A 19,962-nucleotide genomic window follows, 5' to 3' on the forward strand; every position below is an offset into this window, starting at 1 on the left:
AACATTAGTATTGAGCACAAAAGCTTGGGAACAATGCCTAGGCCGAAAATTCAAGCTTCAGGACCAGCACATATGCACACATGTACACACAAACACACACACAGGAAAAACGAGTGCTGAATTTTAACAGTAATTTTTTTAGAAATTCATGACAACATAAAAATGATTGATAATGAGATTTTTAAAGTGATAATATAAGCTGGGCTGGGGGGCTGGTGGCTCATGCCTATAATCCTACCTGCTCAGGAGGCTGAGCAGGAGGATCACAGTTCAAAGCCAACCTGGGCAGAACAGTCTGTGATATCATTATCTCCAATTAACCACCAGAAAACCAGAAGTAGTGCCGTGGCTCAAAATGGAAGAATGCTAGCCTTGAGCAAGAAAGCTCAGATACACCACCTAGGCACTGAGTTCAAGCCTCACAACTGACAAAAAAAAATTTAAGAGATAATATAAAAATGGAGAGTTGGATGTGGTGGCACACGCCACTATTAAGAAGACAGTGGAAAGAGGATCACTTGAACCCAACAGTTCAATAAAAAGATCACATTCCACAAAAAATTCTTTTAATTTAAAAAGGGTAAATTGTCAACATAACAAGTACAAGGCTCCGACCAGAGCACCACCTAAAAAGTTTTAAAATAGATGGGGCTGGGAAGGTGGTCAGTGGTAGAGCGCTTGCCTTGCATGCCTGAGGCCCTGACTCCTCAGCACCACATAAGCAAAAAGAAAAAAGCCGGAAGTGGTTCTGTGGCTCAAGTGGTAGAGCGCTAGCCTTGAGATGAAGAGCTGAGGAACAGCGTCCAGGCCTAGAGTTCAGGCCCCACGACCGGACCCCAAAAAAAAAAAAAAAAGTTTAAAAATAGAGAAAAGAGCCAGGTGTTGGTGACTCACACCTGTAATCCTAGATACTCTGGAGGCTATGATCTGAGGATAGCAGTTGGAAGCTAGCCCAGACAGGAAAGCCCCTGAGGCTCTCTCCTCTTATCTCAAATAAACCACAAAGAGAGAAAATGTACTAGACAGCAAAAGCGGAGGGGCGGGGGTGGACGGACAGAGAGGAGAGAGAAGAGGAGAGAGACAAGAGAATAAAGAAAAGAGAGTCAATAGATGCTGAAAATATTAGGTGAAAATTCTTGAAGAAAATGGAATATACACATAGTCTCAAATCATCAGCCCACATTTGTATGTGTTGCAATAGTTTTATAAGAAAACCAATACAGGGGAAAGGCGGGTGGGGGAAGGGGTGAAGTGAGGGAAAACGAGAGGGGGTAACACTGTTCAACAAGAAATGTACTCATTACCTTACTTTTGTTAACTGTAATGCCTCTGTACATCACCCTTATTGTAAGATTAAATTTTAAAAAGAAAGCCAACATAATACACCTTACAAAAATATCAAACAGCTTATCTACTATAAAGGGATGAATGATATTATATGCCCCTGATACGGATCAATGGGAAGGACAGAAGTTCACCTTTACTCTAGATGTTTCCACAATATTTATTTAAAGGTAAGTATCTCTTCCTTGTTGCTAAAATATTTGACTTCAATCTAATCATAATGAAGTGATCAGGCAAATCTCAGATTATGGGAGACCTGACAAAAACTAGGCTATTCCCTTTAAAGAGTTAAATGACAGAAAAGATAAAAAGAAAATATGGGAAAGAGATTGTACTACAATAAAGATACATGAAAACAAAAGTAGATTCTGCAATTCAAAACACAGCTATAAAAGACATTACTAGATTAACTGAAGAAATTGTACTATAAACAATATATACGATAATACCATCATAATGGTTAGGTAGTTAAGCAAACAAGCATGCTCGTAGGAAGTCATTGCTGAAATTCAAAGTGTTCATCAAAACCAAATTTCTAGGTATACCATTAGGAAGAAGGAGAGAAAACAAATGTTGCAAAATGTTAATCTGCAAAGGAAGGTCCAGTCCATTTCTAGGCCCCCAGCAAAATAGCACAGATGTAAGGTTTTGTGGCCAAATAGAATTCTCTAACACTAGCTCATATTCATCCTTATATCTGTCTTTAAAAAAAAACACCCTTAAGGAATACAAAACTTAGCTCAAGGGCAAAACACAAACAGGATTTTTCTCCTAGGGTACTGAGAATGTCCTATAAATATTATGTGATAATTGTGCAACTCTGAACTATACTAAAAACTGAAAAACTATAATACTAAAGACCAGCTTTGAGCCAGGTGCCGGTGGCTCACACCTGTAATCCTACCTACTCAGGAGGCTGAGATCTGAAGATCATGGTTCAAAGCCAGCTGGGGCAGGAAAGTCAGTGAGTGAGACTCTTATCTCCAAGAAACCACTAAGAAAACCCGGAATGGTGTTGTGGCTCAAGTGGTAAAGCACTAGCCTTGAGCTGAAAAGCTAAGGGACATAGCCCAGGCCCAGAGTTCAAGCCCCATGACTGACCAAAAAAAAAAAAAAAAGCTTTGAGCTGGCCAAGTTTGCTGACCCCTGATTGGCCACTTGGTGGTAGAAGACTACTTAACAAAACACACACGCGAGCGCGCTCTGTCCCATTCTCATTTTACAGGAATTAAATCAGGCTAGTTTACTTGGAAAAAATGCCAATGATTGTGTAGCTAAGAAAATGTGACACATTCATTCAGATCTTTTTAGATTTCAATTAAACAAAGCAAGTTGATTACACTGGTTCTAAACCTTGTTATTGTACTGTACTATTATCAAAGAGCGAAAATTGTAAGTACATCACTTCAGTAGAAATTAAGACATCACTTATTGTTGTAGCCCTCAAAATCAGCAAATGTAAAATGACACAGGACTAAAAATTTCAAAATAAGTACAAGACCAAACTCTTTGGATAATAAAGACACAAAATTGTATTTCCAGATGATGTTTTTATTTCTTATGTTTGGTTTTCTATAAAGCTATGTTTGTCTCACTATTAGGACATATTCTCTTTCTAAAACTAGTTGTGGTAGGCCCTTCTCAGAAGCAGCCTGCATCAGAATATCAAGTCATCTCAACTTTTAGACAATTCTTTGAATCTGAAAATAACACTCTTGAAAACAAAATGTAGGTACCTTTTTCACTGGTGTCAAGAGCATCATCTTCAAGGTCATCATCAAAAATCTCTCGGCCATCTTCCACATAGCCAATGCCATCTGTAGGAATAAAATATAACAGGATCAAGTTTCTAAAAATGGCCAAGATCTAAGAGTGGTGATACTTAAAATTCTACCATTCTACCAGGAGGCTGGGGTAGGAGGACCAAAAGTTGAAAGCCAACCAGATATCAGTGGCCTACGCTTATAATCCTAGCTTTTCAGGATTCTGATATCTGATGGTCCCAGTTCAAAGCCAACCCAAGCAGGAAAGCCTGTGAGATTCTTATCTCCAGTAACTACCAAAATGCTGGAAACGGCATTGTGGTTCAAAGTGATAGAGCACCAGCCTTGACACAAAAGCTCAGGAACAGTGTCTAGGCCCTAAATTCAAGCCCTAGAATGAGCGCACACACACACACACATACACAAAAAAAGTTCAAAGCCAGACTTGGCTACACACTGAAATACGGTCACTCAACCTTTCACTCACTCAATTGGCCAAAAATTTTTCATACCTATTCAGATGTTCTCCTGGCCTGCTCCATTTTTTTTTTTTTTTGGTCGGTCATGGGGCTTGAACTCTGGGCCTGGGCGCTGTCCCTCAGCTCTTCAGCTCAAGGCGAGCGCTCTACCACTTGAGCTACAGCGCCACTTCCGGTTTTCTGGTGGTTTATTGGAGATAGGAGTCTCACGGTCTCTCCTGCCCGGGCTGGCTTTGAACCGCGATCCTCAGATCTCAGCCTCCTGAGTAGCTAGGATTACAGGCGTGAGCCACCAGCGCCCGGCTGGCCTGCTCCATTTTTAAGTTTAACAGAATCTTGTTCAAATAGGTATTAGACAAGCAACAGCATCCACGCAACAGATGTGAAGTCAAAGAAAGGACAAAGGCAAGCCAGGGGATGGTGGGTGGCTCTTGCCTGTAACCCTATCTACTCAGGAGACAGAGAGATCTAAGAATAAATGTTCAAAGACAGCCTGGACAGAAAAATTGGTGATACTCTTGTCCCCAATTAACAAGCAAAAAGCTGGAAAAAATTGATGTGTGGCTCAAGTGGTGGAGCACCAGCCTTGAGCAAAAGAATCAAGTGAGAGTGTGAGGCTCTGAGCTGAAGCCCCACTACTAGCACATAAAAAAGGACAAAACAAAGGATATATACTGAATATAGGTAGGTGAACTATATAGCTAAAGAACTACAGATAGGGAAATGACTTGGCCAATAAGATTTAAAAAAATACTTCACCACCAAAGGTTCTCTGATGGCAGTTTTACTCTACAAAAAGAATCAAAGCTGGGTGCCGGTGGCTCACACCTGTAATCCTAGCTACTCAGGAGGCTGAGATCTGAGGATCACTGTTTAAAGCCAGCCCAGGCAGGAAAGTCCACAAGATACTCATCTCCAATAAAACCACTAGAAAACCAGAAGTGGTGCTGTGGCTCAAATGGTAGACCACTCCCCTTGAGCTGAAGAGTACAGGGACAGCACCCAAGCCCAGAGTTCAAGCCTCACAACCAACAACAACAACAAAAAAAAAAAAAAGAATCAAAAATACAACAAGCCCAGGAAGAAACCCTAATCTACAAATGAAAACCAACAGTTTAGCTAAGTCTAGTAGCAGCACAGTCTGCATCCCATTCTGTGGTCAGTACTCACATGCCAAAGAAGTCAGACCCTACAAGCAGTAACCAGTGAACTATATACAACACCACCAAAGCCAGCCTTTGCACAGTGCTTTCTACTCACACCTACCCCATATATTCTTCACAGTGCTTTCTACTCACACTTACAACCCTGTGTACTCCTCACAGGAACTCTAGGACATAGTTTTATCTCCATATTACATGGGGAAAGCATGTGGCTCAGTGATAGTAACCGATTTGTCCAAGGAAAAGTGCAAACGATAGAACTTGAACTTATATCCCTTCATTCCAGATACTGTTGGGCTGTGTATGGGCCCCACAGACACATTTGCCCCTGATCAGTTTTGTATTTGTTTTTGTTTTTGCCAGTCCTAGGGCCTGAACTCAGGCCCTGGATACTGTCCCTGAGTTTCTTTTGCTCAAGGCTAGCACTCTACCACCACTTGAGCCACAAAACCACTTCCAGCTTTTTCTGTAGTACTGAGGAATGGAACCCAAGGCTTCATGTATGCTAGGCAAGTACTGTGCCACTAAACCACATTTCTAGGCCTCCTAATGCATTTTGTTGCTGTTGTCAGGGATTTGATCCTGGGTCTCACACATTCTCTCAATTCCTTTACATCCATTTTCTGGAGTACTGATACTACATATCATGCCTAGATCTTCCAAAATTTCAACTAGTCAACTTCCTCTTGTTCTGCTTCCTTATCCTCAAATAACTAAGAAAATCCAAACCAAAATATGCTCCTAACAATGTACTGCATCTACCTAGGCAAAGCAGCAACCTCACCACATTGGACTCAAGAAGCAACTAATGCAATGCCTGCCGGGTGTTTTCCTCTCACATACCATCATCCACGATCCAGTCATCATCCTGGCGTGCCTGAACCAGCTTTGAATACTGTTCTTCATCAACTTCTTCATAAACACTTGTGAAGTCCTCGACCTGCCATTATACAAGTTTGAGAAAAAGCTTCAAATGAAGTGAAAGTGTTAAACAATTCTGATGAAAAAAAAAATGTCAAATTGAAACTGGAATGGCAGCCTGACGGAATAGCTGCAACCAAATCATGAGTTCTGACATTCAACACCACCACAGGGTTTTCCTTAAATAGACATCAATTAACTTAGTATTCCTTTTAGGTGGGTGTTAACATAAGATATTAAATGATTCCATTAGCATAATACACTTGTCACACCATCAATTACTCATCTACTTCATAAAAAACAAACTGAATTATAGCCAATTCTTCATTAGCTGCTTTGGGGATTATTCACTTGTGATTTCTAGACTGATTTCTCCTATACTTAGCAAACCTGAAAGGCATACCACACCCTTCCCCACTAACTGATAGATGAGCTGCAAGTACACAATAATCTTAATAACTCAACTAAAATTCAAAGGAAACTTTCCCTCATTCATATCCCTACAAATATTAGCAAAACAAGCATATTCTGTATTCTACAAGCCATCAAGAAATGGAGGTTTAGGGATCCCCATCATTCTCAGGTTTTAGATCTACACTGGAGCCAGGTGCCAGGGGCTCACTCCCATAATTCTAGCTACTCAGGAAGCTAAGATGAGGATAGCATTTAGAAGAAAGCCAGTGCAGGAAAGGCCCTGAGACTCAGGGCCAGAAGTGGAACTGGGGCCCAAAGTGGTAGAGTGCTAGCCTTCAGCAAAAGCAGCTCACAGACAGGCCCTGAGTTCAAACCCCAGGAACTAGCAAAAAAAAAAAAAAAATGCACAGGGAGGAACTTTAATGCAGAGCTATTTGAAAGACCAGAAGCAAGCCCTCCAATCCCAAGGCTGCCAGGTATGAATAAAAAAGCAGACCATCTCTGCAGTTAAAGTCACAAATGGAACAGATGCACACCAATGCTACAGCTGTACATGGTGACACATCACAGACTTCCCAGATGAAAAGATGATGTGACAGTTAGCAAGAACTCATAGACATCTGATTAAAATCCCTCAATTTCTTTTGAGCAGGGACAGGAGGGGCAAACTGGGGAAAGCAAAGGAAGAGGTGGCATTGTCCAAAAGAGAAATGTAAACAATTACCTGAATTGTAAAATGGTAATCCCTCTGTACAACACCTTAATAATAACAATAAAATTGGGGGCTGGGAAGGTGGCTTAGTAGTAGAGCACTAGCCTTGCATGCATGAGGCCCTGGGTTCGATTCCTCAGCACCACATAAGCAAAAAGAAAAAAAGCCGGAAGTGGCGCTATGGTTCAAGTGGTAGAGGGCTAGCCTTGAGCTGAAGAGCTAAGGGACAGCGCCCAGGCCCAGAGTTCAGGCCCCACGACTGGACACAAAAAAAATAATAATAATAAAAAATGACAATAAAATTATGTTTTTAAAGATAATAAACTTAAAATGTGGAAAGGTTAAATGAAATGTCCCAGTTTCTGAAGAGTTCTGACTTTTTCAAATGAGGTATGGAAAGAAACAACTAATTCTACCTGAAGCACTAAGACAAAAAACAGTTTCCAACTGTGGGAAGACCACTAGATTTCTACCATACCTACCAAGCTTTTGTTTTCAACTCTTTTTTCACTTGTTCTACAGGTATCACTGGCAAATGCTGATGTGTCCTTTTACTACTGAATAATACAAGCTACTTACCCTACCATATTAAATAAAGAGCGGTTTGGGGTTTAAGGGGGTTATTGTCACTTTTTATAGCACTAGGACTCAAACCTTAGGGCATCGCACATGCTCAGCAAGTACTCTACCACTAAGCCAAATCCTCAGGCTGCAAATTAAGTTTTTAATAATCCAGAAACAAAGAAGTCCAATTAATAATGATTATGCTGACGAATTTTCTTGGAAGGGTAGCACAGTTATTTTTATTAGTGGAAGACATAGCTTGTCTTTTACTTAAGAAATTTACTTAAATACCACCAAGACATCATGGAACATTTTTAGAAAATGATTTTGAGCCAGACACTGATGGCTCATGCCTGTAATCCTAGCTACTCAGGAGGCTGAGATCTGAGGATCGAAGATCAAAGCCAGCCTGGGCAGAAAAGTCCTGTGAGGGCTGGGAAGGTGGCTCAGTGGTAGAGCGCTTGCCTTGCATGCTCAAGGCCCTGGGTTCAATTCCTCAGCACCACATAAGCAAAAAGAAAAAAGCCAGAAGTGGCACTGTGGCTCAAGTGGTAGAGCGCTAGCCTTGAGCTGAAGAGCTGAGGGACAGCGCCCAGGCCTAGAGTTCAGGCCCCACTACCGGACCCAAAAAAAAAAAAAAAAGTCCTGTGAGACTCTTATCTCCTATAAACCACTCAAAAACCGGAAGTGGTGTTATGGCTTAAATGGTAGAGCACTAGCCTTGAGCACAAAGAGGTTGTGGCAGTGTCCAGGCCCTGAGTTCAAGCCCCACAACTGACCAAAAAAAAAAAAAAAATTATTTTAACTGTTATATTTTAGCTGTGCTAGGGTTGGAACCCAGGACTTTGCACATACAAAGAGAGCCCTTTATCACTGAGTTACATCTCCAGCCTAAAGAACTACACACATACACACACATACACACACAGACTCTCCTCTCTCTCTCTCTCTCTCTCTCTCTCTCTCTCTCTCTCTCTCTCTCTCTCTCTCTCTCTCTCTCTCTCTCTCTCTCCTCTCTCTCTCTCTCTCTCTCTCTCTCTCTCTCTCTCTCTCTCTCTCTCTCTCTCTCATCTCTCTCTCTCTCTCTCTCTCTCTCTCTCTCTCTCTCTCTCTCTCTCTCTCTCTCTCTCTCTCTCTCTCTGCCAGTCCTGGGGCTTGAACTCTGGGCACTCTCCCTGAGCTGCTTCTGCTCAAAGCTAGTGCTCTACCACTTGAACCACGGTACCATTTCTGAAATTCTGAGTGGTTAATTGGACATAAGAGTCTCATGGACTGGGGCTAGGAAGGTGGCTCAGTGGTAGAGTGCTTGCCTTGCATGCATGAGGCCCTCGGTTCAGTTCCTCAGCACTACATAAGCAGAAAAAGCCAGAAGTGGGCTGAGGCTCAAGTGGTAGAGCACTAGTCTACAGCTGAAGAGCTGAGGGACAGCACCCAGACCCAGAGTTCAGGCCCCATGACCGACAAAAAAAAAAAAAAGTGTCACGGACTTTCCTGCCTAGGCTGGCTTTGAACCGCGATCCTCAGATCTCAAATTCCTGAATAGCTAGGATTACAGGTGTGAGGCACTGTCGCCCAGCGAATGTTCTTTTTAAAAAGTATAGTTTGTAAACTGGGTGCCAGTGGCTCACACCTATAATACTAGCTATTCATGAGGCTGAAGTTTGAGGATCATAGTTCAAAAGTAGCCCAGGAAGCAAACTTAGTAAGACTCTTATTTCCAATAAACTACTCAAAAAAAAAAAAAAAAAAAACCCTCAGAAGTGGCACTGTGGTCCAAGTGGTAGAGTGCTAGCCTTGAGCAAAAGCAGCTGAAGAGCTCAGGGACAGCGCCCAGGCCCAGAGTTCAAGCCCCTAAACCAACCAAAAATAAATAAATAAATAATTAAAAGAATGTTGCTAGGGCTAGGGGCATGGCTCGAGTGGTAGATAAACCCATTTAGCAAAGGCCAACTTCAATCCTTAGTACTGCAAATTAAAAAAAAAAAATTGCCATTGCTCACCATGAATTCCTAGAGCAATATAATTAATACTGCAGAGTACAAAGGGAAATTAGCCACATTTTGCCAACATTTCAAATGCCCTCACAGAATTCCTTTATAGAAGTACCTACATTAAAAAAATGTTTTATTCCTGCTTCACTGTAATCCTTTTAGCAACCCGTTATGATCTGGTTGTCTCACTTAACTTAAATGAATGGTGCCAAATGGCAAAAAATCCCCCTCTATTTTTCTAATTGCCCTATACAGTACAGGCCATGGCTAAACATGAATATTCCAAAGCCAAATTGCCTAGGTTCAAATAAAGGTTCTGCCACCATATCACTAAAACTTCCTGTGCTCAAATCTATCTAACCTGCCAAATGTTGATAACCATACTACCTAATTTCATATGGTTATTGGAAGGACTAAAATGACTAAACATATTGGTAAAAGCACTTAGAACAGTGTGTTAGCTCAAAAAGTATATTAGTTATTATTTTCTAGTCTTTAGTTAATCACTTGATAGCCTTGGCAGTTAAGATTCTCAAGGAACACTCAAGATAAAACTGTTATGTAGATGGTGGCAACTCTGGTTTTTATAGATGGGCTATAAACAGTGAGTAGAAGAAAATGGCCCAAAAAGCATCAGATCTAATCTTCTAAGCAGGATGTAGAAGAAGTAAGACCCAAGTCTCCATTGCCACTCCCCTTACAAATAAGATTAGAAAGAACAATTCTATTTAAGAAAGTATTTAGGGCTGCAAATGTAGCTTAGTGGTTGAGTGCTTGCCCAGCATGCATGAAGCCCTGGGTTCCATTCCTCAGTACCACATACACAGAACAAGCCAGAGGGGGCGCTGTGGCTCAAGTGGTAGAGTGCTCACTTTGAGCTGAAGAGCTCAGGGACAGCTCAGGCCCAGAGTTCAAGCCCCACAACCAATCGAAAAAAAGAAAAAAAAAGAAATTACTATTACTATTATTTTAAAAAACTTAAAACATGATTGTTTTTAATCAGTGACAAAGGTGACATAAGATTATTTGCAATCTGTGAATTAAATAAAGCGTAAGAGAAATTTTAAAAAGGGGTTACTTACTTCATATTTATACTTCTCACCAGCTTTAGCCTTTTTCAGTCTTTCTAGAGCTTCCTGGCGCCCTTTCTTTGATTTTTTTTCTCTCCGGGCACGAGAAGCTACAAGACTCCCAGAATCTTCTGACACAGCTGGAAAGAAAATCCAGGTTTACATGAGATGCTACAAAACTGTCAGCCATCTTCCCTCAAAAACAAACATTTGCAGATAATAATAATACACAATGTTTATATTATACAAATGGATCCTTTTAAAAATGCAAAGTGAAGCCGGCCGGTGGCTCACGCCTGTAATCCTAGCTACTCAGGAGGCTGAGATCTGAGGATTGCGGTTCAAAGCCAGCCCGGGCAAGAAAGACTCTTATCTCCAATAAACCACCAGAAAACCAGAAGTGGAGCTGTAACTCAAGTGGTAGAGCGCTAGCCTTGAGCTGAAGAGCTGAGGGACAGCATCCAAGCCCAGAGTTCAAGCCCCACAACCGACAAAAAAAAAAAGCAAAGTGATTCACAAAGCTCATGGCCAAGTATGCAGATCTTATGGCTCTTCAGAAAGGTTCTCTAAGACTGAAGCCACCATTATTTTTTCCTCTAAAAACAGGAAACCTTAAATTCAACTGCTAGCCCCATAAAAATATTAGAGAAGAGAAACCAATCATTAGCTTGTCTATAACCTTCCCATTTGAAATGACAGGTCACAAGTAATCTGGAAGGTCATGAAAGGACAATTCATTTTGTGTTCTATTAACACTAAAAAGGATTTAAGAAGCATCTGCTCTTTGAAAAGTATTAGATGATAAAAGGGATATAAAGATTAAAAAGGCAAAGTCCCTATACTCAAGAAAACTTACACTCTAATAACGGGATAATAATATGTAACAACTGGCTCTAAAACAATATTTATTGAGAAGTAACATATGTCTTAACAGAGGTTTAGAGTACATGAATTACAAAGAAGAACTAGTTTAGGAACTGGAATTTTTTTGTTTTTTGGTTGGTCCTGGGGCTTGAACTCTGGGCCTGGGCACAGGTCCCTCAGCTCTTCAGCTCAAAGCTAGTGCTCTACCACTTGAGCCACAGCGCCACTTCTGGTTTTCTGGTGGTTTGTTGGAGATAATAAGTCTCAGGGTTTTTCCTGCCTGGGCTGGCTTTGAACCGTGATCCTCAGATCTCCGCCTCTGAATAGCTAGGATTACAGGTATGAGCCACCGGCACCCAGCTAAGAACTGGGAAATTTTTAAATGATGGCAGTGGGAAAAGTTCATTCTGTCATTGATTCCAAGGCCTGTCAGGTACATTATAGGATGATAGTAAGAAAAAATTACAAAGATTAAGGCAAGTGGTTTATGGCTATGATCCCAGCTACTCAGGTAAAGATTGGGAAGATCATGGCTTGACATCAGCTCAGGTAAAAAGTTACCAAGGTAGCAAGCCCTATTTCAGCTGATAAGGTGAGGTAACTCATGCCACCAAGGAAGCATGAATATAAGAATCACAGTCCAGAGCTGGGAAGGTGGCTCAGTGATAGAGTGCTTGCCTTGCATGCATTCTCGAGGCCCTGGGTTCAATTGCTCAGCACCATATAAGCAGAAAAAGCTGGAAGTGGCGCTGTGGCTCAAGTGGTAGTGTGCTGGCCTTGAGCTGAAGAGCTGAGGGACAGCGACCAAGCCCAGCATTCAGGTTCCCCACCCCCACCCCGGGGCCCCACCACAACCGACAAAAAAAAAAAAAAAAAAAGAACCACAGTCCGAGCAAACGTAGGCAAAAACACAAGAGATCCTATGCTTCAAATGGCAAGGCCATGAGTTCAAACCCCAGTAATACCAGAAACAAAAATTTACAAAGGAGGCTGGGAAGGTAGCTCAGTGGTAGAGCGCTTGCCTTGTATGCATAAGGTCCTGGGTTGGATTCCTCAGCACCACATAAGCAGAAAAAAAAAAGCTGGAATTGGCACTATGGCTCAAGTGGTAGAGTGTTCACCTTGAGCTGAAGAGCTGAGGGACAGTGCCCAGGCCCAGAGTTCAGACCCCACAACCGGACCCAAAAAAAAAATTTTACAAAGGTTACAAAGCCTTTTGTCAAAACTATGGAAACACCAGAGGGTCTCAATAATCATTTATTCAACTCTTGAACCATTCATGCACTGGTCATTATAAACTGGCCACCCCACACACATAACTGAAAAGAATTTATCCACAGAATCAGTAACCAAGTCAAGATGACAGTGCTGCCTAATAGCCATGAGTTTGGTGAGGCCTAGCACAACTGCCAATTTATATGTAATTAAGTATGCTGCTGTATTCAGTACTAATTAATTTACTTAAAAGAGAAGGTACAGAAAAGAAGACAAATTGATAATAAGCATCCTAAATTTCACCTGCACTGGAACATTCCTAATAGTGTCAGATTTTTAAATTAACGGTTTGACTGAAATAGAAGATACAATTTAAAGAACATGTATCAAATGCTGGCAATAAACCTTTGAAAACTGTATCTCAAAGGTGAAGTATAATTAGAGATCTTATTTTTTCTGTCTATTGTTTGACTTTCACATTTGACTTTTAAATCCATTTTCAGAAAGACATTAAAGTAAAAATTAAGGAATGCATGTACTTAAGGATGACAGTCATAAAATCTTGGGTGTCATTCAAATTATTTAAAAAATCTGGAGAAGTCCTACATGAAAAATTCTTCGAGAGTGTTAAACATGACCAGTGAGAGTGAAAAGCTAGACTAAGCCTATTCCCTTAAGAATTCCTTGACTCCTGATAAAATCTCTGGTATTCTGTATTAGAGTGCACTTACCCACAGGCAACAACGTTTTACTATACAGAGTTTACACACTTACAAATAAGGTAGGGATGCCTGTCTCAAGGGGATACACAGTAAAACAAAGCAAAAAGGCCTGAAACTAGTAGATAACATAAATATGGTGCCACAGAAGAGGTAAGATCATAATAGGAGGAAATGCCCAGAAGATGGCCATTCATTTTGCCACAGAAATCAGGTTTTCACAATGGAGTTCTCCAATAGCAGCCTGAAAAGAGTAGAACTTCAAAATGAGAAGACAGGGTAAACAGTGGCACAAGCCGAGAAAGAGGGATAAATCAAATTACAAATAATGAAAATACAAGTATTTGGTTTTTTGGGGGTTTTTTTTTGGGGGGGTCAGGTTGTGGGGCCTTAACTCTGGGCCTGGGCGCTGTCCCTCAGCTCTTCAGCTCAAGGCTAGTGCTCTACCACTTGAGCCACAGCACCACTTCCGGCTTTTTTTCTTTTTGCTTATGTGGTGCTGGGGAATCGAACCCAGGGCTTCATGCATGCAAGGCAAGCGCTCTACCACTGAGCCACCTTCCCAGCCCCTGAAAATACAAGTATTTGAAAATCATTAGGGAAGACCAACTTGATGTGATAGTGTAGCGCAGGAGATCCAAGAGATTATGAAGTGGCTCTGCCATTTAGTGAATGACATGTGCCCACCAATTAGCCTGTGTGGACACCCATCTGTTTTGGCTTCATTTGGATTTGGGGGACAGGACCGTATTATGTAGCCTAAGTTGATCTAGCATTTGAGTTCTTCCTGCCTTAACTTCCTAAGCACTGCAATTGCAGTTATGTACTACCTAGCCCCTTATAAGCCTTAAGGGTTCAGACACTATATCCCACTACAGAAGCTGAAAGAATGTGCTCTTTTTTTTTCTTTTTTTTTTGTCGGTCATGGGGCTTGAACTCCGGGCCTGGGCGCTGTCCCTCAGCTCTTCAGCTCAAGGCGAGCGCTCTACCACTTGAGCTACAGCGCCACTTCCGGTTTTCTGGTGGTTTTATTGGAGATAGGAGTCTCACGGTCTCTCCTGCCCGGGCTGGCTTTGAACCGCGATCCTCAGATCTCAGCCTCCTGAGTAGCTAGGATTACAGGCGTGAGCCACCAGCGCCCGGCAAAGAATGTGCTCTTGCCCAGACTACTTTCCATCTAAGTCTTGGGATCTTAAGATAGTTTCTACCGGGGCTGGAAAGGTGGCTCAGTGGTAAAGTGTTTGCCTTGCATGCATGAGGCCCTGGGTTCGATTCCTTAGCACCACAGAAGCAGAAAAAGCTGGCAGTGGCACTGTGGCTCAAGGGGTAGAGCGCTAGCCTTGAGCTGAAGAGCTGAGGGACAACACCCAGGCCCAAAGCTCAGGCCCCACAACCGGCAAAAAAAAAAAAAAAAAAAAAAAAAGATAGTTTCTACCAATTGGCAAAAGCTGCTGGGACTTTTAATTAGAGGCTAATACTAGATTAAAGAGGATTTTAGAAGTAGCAAGGTATAAGCTATATCACCAAGTATTTGATCATAGCTAGCAATGACCCAATTTCATGACACAGTTTGAATCACTTTTTCTGTCTATGCAGATCCCCAGACAGGATTTCTAGTCCAACTGGATTTCTGCAAACAACACTGTATTCTAATCAGCTAGTGATGGTTCTTGTAACTTTTGACAAAGAATTCTAATGTAGTGCCTCCAACTCATCTGGAAAGTGGGGATAACCATTTCTTCTTTACAAAGCTATAAAGATTAAATGACCAAAGCTATCTTACTTTGTACTTAGAATACAGTAAAAACTCATTTAATATTGTATGTGTACAGGATACAGAGTAGTCAAACACACGCACATACATACATCCCACACACATACACCCCACACACATCACACCTTGCCTAGCAATACCATGCTCTAGCTTCAAGAAGCAAAAACAAAGGCGTTCTTCAGAAGATTCACTATTATCTGTATAGAACTGGATGCTCACCAACTTGATTCCACAATGACAGAAACTTAAGTCCAGTCTACCCATCAACTGTAATGCTTGGCAGTATGCCTTTGCCTAGTAGGTACACAATATTTACCAAATGGACTACTGTACCCACTTTTTGATCCTTTAACTCTTTTCATACACAGTAACATTATAGACCTTTCAACTGTTCACTACCACTGTTAAAAGACACTCCACCTTTTAACACTTAATTAAAAACAAAAAACTTTTTAGGGTATGTGTCTAATGTTTCATGGAGCTTAGTTTAGAAAAGAGAATAAGCACGAAAAATCCAGTTACAAAGATTCAAATATTTGGTTCAAAATTACCATCTGGAGTACCTCCATTCTCTTGCAAAACAGACACTAGCCTGCAGCAAATCTTTGAGATAACAATTTGTCGGTCTGCTCTAGAGGAAAAAAAATCCCAGCCACAAGTCCCCAGCAGCTACTTAATCAACACCATGACTTTAAAAGGGGTCTCAAGATTGCACAGCTTCCTCCAGCAAGTGATTTCTTGATGTTCACAGATGGAGTAGTTTTTAGGGTGAAGAAAGGGCTTAGTGGCAAATCACTGACAGAGGACTGCCAAGACTTCACATACTCACATCCTGCAGCCCATTTGTAATCCAGGCTAGTCAACTCTCCAAAAGAAATTGCCTTAAAAAATGGAAGGCTAAAGAACAAATTGAAATCTGTGATTTACAACTAGTTGAATGCAAAGGAAGCTGATTAGAAAGCAAGTGCTCATTAATGGTGATGCATTTTGAGTGACAGGAACTAGGGCTAAGAAAAAGGAAGCATCTGATTTTTACGTTAGAAGTTCACTGAATCAGGAAAGTTCAAAAATCAGAAATCAGACAAAGCCATTTGCATTTTTTATTCTATTTCTGGAAGTAAAGGATTATCCTTGACAAACCGATATACAGGGCGTCGGAAATGCTGCTGATCTAACGCTATTTTTTCTTTAAGAAACTTCACCCGAAACGACCAGATTTAAACATGTTTAATACGCAGCACTTAAAGAACTTTCCAAAAAATAATTTGGGGAAAAATGCTTAATAATTGAAGTACCAAAAAAGCCATTACTTAAAAGAGATAAAATTCATTTGTATCTAGTGACAACAGTCCGTTTTTTACCGGCGTGTTACAATGTATAGCCATTTCCCCGGAAGTTCCTAGAAAGGAAGACGCACTGATACTGTTCTAGCCCTCAAGCAGATACCTGAGGTGAAAGCTGTGACATTCTTTAGGTCTGGTCTGGAGAATGACTCACCTAGACCAGTTTTCGTGAAGTTGTGTCCAGCACGTGGGTGCGACTCACCAAAGGAAATAAAGGTAAGCGAATGTGGAAACAGTCTCAGCAGCAAGGCGATCCTCGGGTTCGCAAAGAGCAAACGCCAAGCAAAGAAGCCCTATCAGATGCCCTAAGTGTCCCTGCTCAACACCATCAAGGTCAGCGCCCAACAGACCATCGGGCAATTCGGACACGCGCCTCCCGCAGAAAAAAAAAGACAACGGAGACCCTCCACCACCCGCAGCTATGCCATGGTCCCCACACTCCCAACCCGCTTCGCTGAGCGTGGAGTTGGTCCTCACCACTTGGCTCCACATCACCGTCGTCACCATACACTGGAGCCATGGTCAAGGAGTCTCCTAATTCCGCGCCAACCTGCCTGAAACTGGCGCGGGGGCAGAGATAGGCGCCAGCCCGAAAACCAATCAGCAGCTTCGGGACGCTGCAGACTTCCGCCCGGAAGGCCACTGACGTGCCGCGCCGTACTACGCCCCGCCCCTGGCCTTCCCGCGGGCGCGCATTTGGCGCCCTGTGATGACCCTTGAGGGAAAAACTAAAAGTATGGGCAGGCCAGAGAAGAGCTGGTGAAGAAGGCGGTCGGGCTCTGAAAAGGATGTTCCTGGGCACTCTGCGCAGGCGCACGTACACTATTAGAAAACACTAGGGTGCGTGGAAGTGGGGCTCTCTGGTTCTGAGAAGTGATTTCCCAGAAAAAGACGCGCGGGCGGGCAGAAAGGCGGGTGGGGCTTGCAATCTCTCACCTTCCCCCAACGTAGAAACGTGACTGCCTACTGGTTTGCACTCTTGAGTTTTGCCCAACATTGTTCCTCTCAATGTGAGCAGTCTGTGTGATTAGATGTGATTCTAAATGTGGGTATATACATATAGAAAAGCACTTAAAAGTTTTTGCACCATCTTAACCAAATAACCCAAAGTAGCATCACCAGTAAGCCCTAATCGGACCTCAAGTACCTACTGATGTGATACGCTTGAAAAAGGAGTAACATCATTTATATGGTTCTTGCAACAAAACGTCTAACCTGAATCTAACCATTACAAAACAATCAAATGCTTGGCTCACACCTGTAATTCTAACTACTCAAGGGGCAGAGATCTGAGAGTATCATGGTTTGAAGTCAGCCTGGGCAAGAACGTCTATGAAACTCATCTCCAGTAAACTACCAAACAAGCCAAAAGTTGAGCTATATGGTAGAACTACTTCCCTTGAGCAAAAGAAGCCCAGGGACACTGAGTTCAAGGCTCAAGACTGGCACAGAAAGAAAAGAAAGGGACAGACAGAGACAGAGAGAGGGAGGGAGGGAAGGAGTGAGGGAAGAAGGAAGGAAGGAAAGAAAGAAAGAAGGGAGGGAGAGAAAGAGGGAAAGAAGAGCAGAAGAAAAAGAGAAAGAAAGGAAGAGAGGAAGGAAAGGAAGAGAAAGAGGGAAAGACAGAAAGGAAAGAAAAAACAAAGGAAGAGAAAGAGGGAAAGAGAGGAAGGAAGGGAGGAAGGATCAGATATAGTCAAAGTGTAAGATGACCTACAAAACATCTTGCCTGGACTCCAAAATGTTGATTCTGTGATATAGTGTATACAATGTATGCATCTTATTTTATCATTTTACAAATACATATTTTATTAAATAATGCCTACCACACATTTGTAATATTTTTCCCCACATTTTTGCTCACATGCTTATTGGTACTCCCAAGCATGGTTAATTGATATTTGTTTCTTAATTTCTAATCTGCTTCTTAATTCATTTAATGTGGTGTGACAAACTTGCTCTTTAAAGTACATTTTTTAAAAGGTGGGGGGAAGGGGTGAAGAGGGTTTAGGATAGAATAAGATGAATTTAATCAAAGTACATTATATGCATTTATGGATACATCACAATTCAATCTCTTTGCACAATTATTATTTCTGTTGCTGTTGACCGTAGGTATTGAATTCAAGGCCTGGGCACTGACCCTGATCTTTGCACAATTAATGTACAGTAATAAAAAAGCAAAGTACAAGTACACATTTATGTGTATACTTCTCTTTTAAAATTGTTAGAACTTTTATTGTTTTAGTGGCTACTAAGTAGAAAGAACTATTTTGACAAGGCATTCTTAAGAACCAGATCCTTTGTTTAATTCCACACATCTGGTCATTTTCTTCATGCTAACTTATATCACTAGGCATTTCAAATCTTGTTTCTCTTTCGCTCCTGCTATGGTAAGAAATTTTGTGTTATCCCCAAATTCATATGCTGAGACCTAGTCACCAATATGGTGATATGGTAAGGACTTTGGAAGGTAAGTAGGTGATGGGGTTATCCCTCATGGGTTGAATTAGTACCCTTAGAAAAAATGCCCCCAGAAAGTTGCCTTGTCCCTTCTTTGATATAAAATCACAGCAAGTAGATGCTTTCTGAGCAATCATTTTCTGATGTGAGCCTGTTTGATATAGTGCAAAAGACTTGTTTAGTGGTAAGAAAACCCTATTGACATGATGCAGCAATTGAGAATAGGATCCAGGTAAGAAATTCTTTCACAATGACCAGTGATCATTACTTCTGTTTAGGTGACAATGCAAAGCAGGGTGACACCCTAAGAAGTTTCTTGCATTTCTGCAAGTTCAGTAACATTACTTTGCATCTCAAGTATAGAGAGTCACATTGACAGAGACGAACCGAGTGGGTCAATAAATAATAGGTACATTTCACAGAATGCCTGTCTTGCTTTATCTCTTGATAGAGTAAGTTTTGCATTACTGCTTTACAAGTGAGGTCAGGTTTGTAGTACAACTCTGGGGAAGTCAAATCTCAACTGATAGATGGATGTTTAAACAAGTCTAAGTGTTGCCATACTATGGAATAGCACTCAACAATAAAAAGTGACAGGGGGCTGGGAATGTGGCTTCGTGGCGGAGTGCTTTCCTAGCATGCATCCAGCCCTGGGTTCAATTCCTCCACACCACATATATAAAACAAATAAAAATTTAAAATATATCCATAAAAACAGACAAACTATCGATCTACGCAACAACATGGATAACTCTCACAGTAATTATGCTGAATGAAAAAGGGCAGATTTTCCAGCCCTACTCAAGAAAAAGTATAACCTGTATAATTACATTTATGCAAAACTCTGAAATATATAAACAAATTTCTAGTGACAGGAAGCCTACCAGTGGTTGTCTGGGAATGAGAAGTAGGATGGATTGACAATGAGAAATAAGGCAACTTTGAGGGAATGAAATATGTTTATATTGACTGTGATGATAGTTTCAGAGTTATATAAATATGCCAAAGCTTATTAAATATTTCACTTTAAGTAAAGTGCACTTTTAAAGGGAGTGTCACAGCCGAGCTCTGGTGGCTCACGCCTGTAATCCTAGCTACTCAGGAGGCTGAGATCTGAGGATAGCGGTTCAAAGCCAGCGCGGGCAGGAGAGACCGTGAGACTC

At 41.5% G+C, this 19,962-nt stretch overlaps 1 protein-coding gene across 4 annotated transcripts in view; it reads right to left on the reverse strand.

The window, feature by feature from the left end:
- Pola1 (DNA polymerase alpha 1, catalytic subunit) overlaps positions 1-16,896 on the reverse strand; it is a 308,468-nt gene extending 291,572 nt beyond the window's left edge. For all 4 annotated transcript variants that reach the window (XM_070040692.1, XM_070040689.1, XM_070040688.1 and 1 more), the window contains exons 1-4: positions 16,814-16,896; positions 10,434-10,561; positions 5,593-5,689; positions 3,081-3,161 (exon numbers count right to left, since the gene is read on the reverse strand). In XM_070040692.1, coding sequence (XP_069896793.1) covers positions 3,081-3,161; positions 5,593-5,689; positions 10,434-10,561; positions 16,814-16,856 — 349 coding nt within the window. In that variant the 5' untranslated portion in view covers positions 16,857-16,896. The remainder of the gene's footprint in view (positions 1-3,080; positions 3,162-5,592; positions 5,690-10,433; positions 10,562-16,813) is intronic.
- Between the last annotated feature and the right edge of the window lie 3,066 nt (positions 16,897-19,962).

This window comes from Dipodomys merriami, unplaced genomic scaffold (genome assembly GCF_024711535.1).
Source record: "Dipodomys merriami isolate MVZ:Mamm:240054 unplaced genomic scaffold, mDipMer1.0.p SCAF_3, whole genome shotgun sequence".
NCBI lineage: Eukaryota > Metazoa > Chordata > Mammalia > Rodentia > Heteromyidae > Dipodomys > Dipodomys merriami.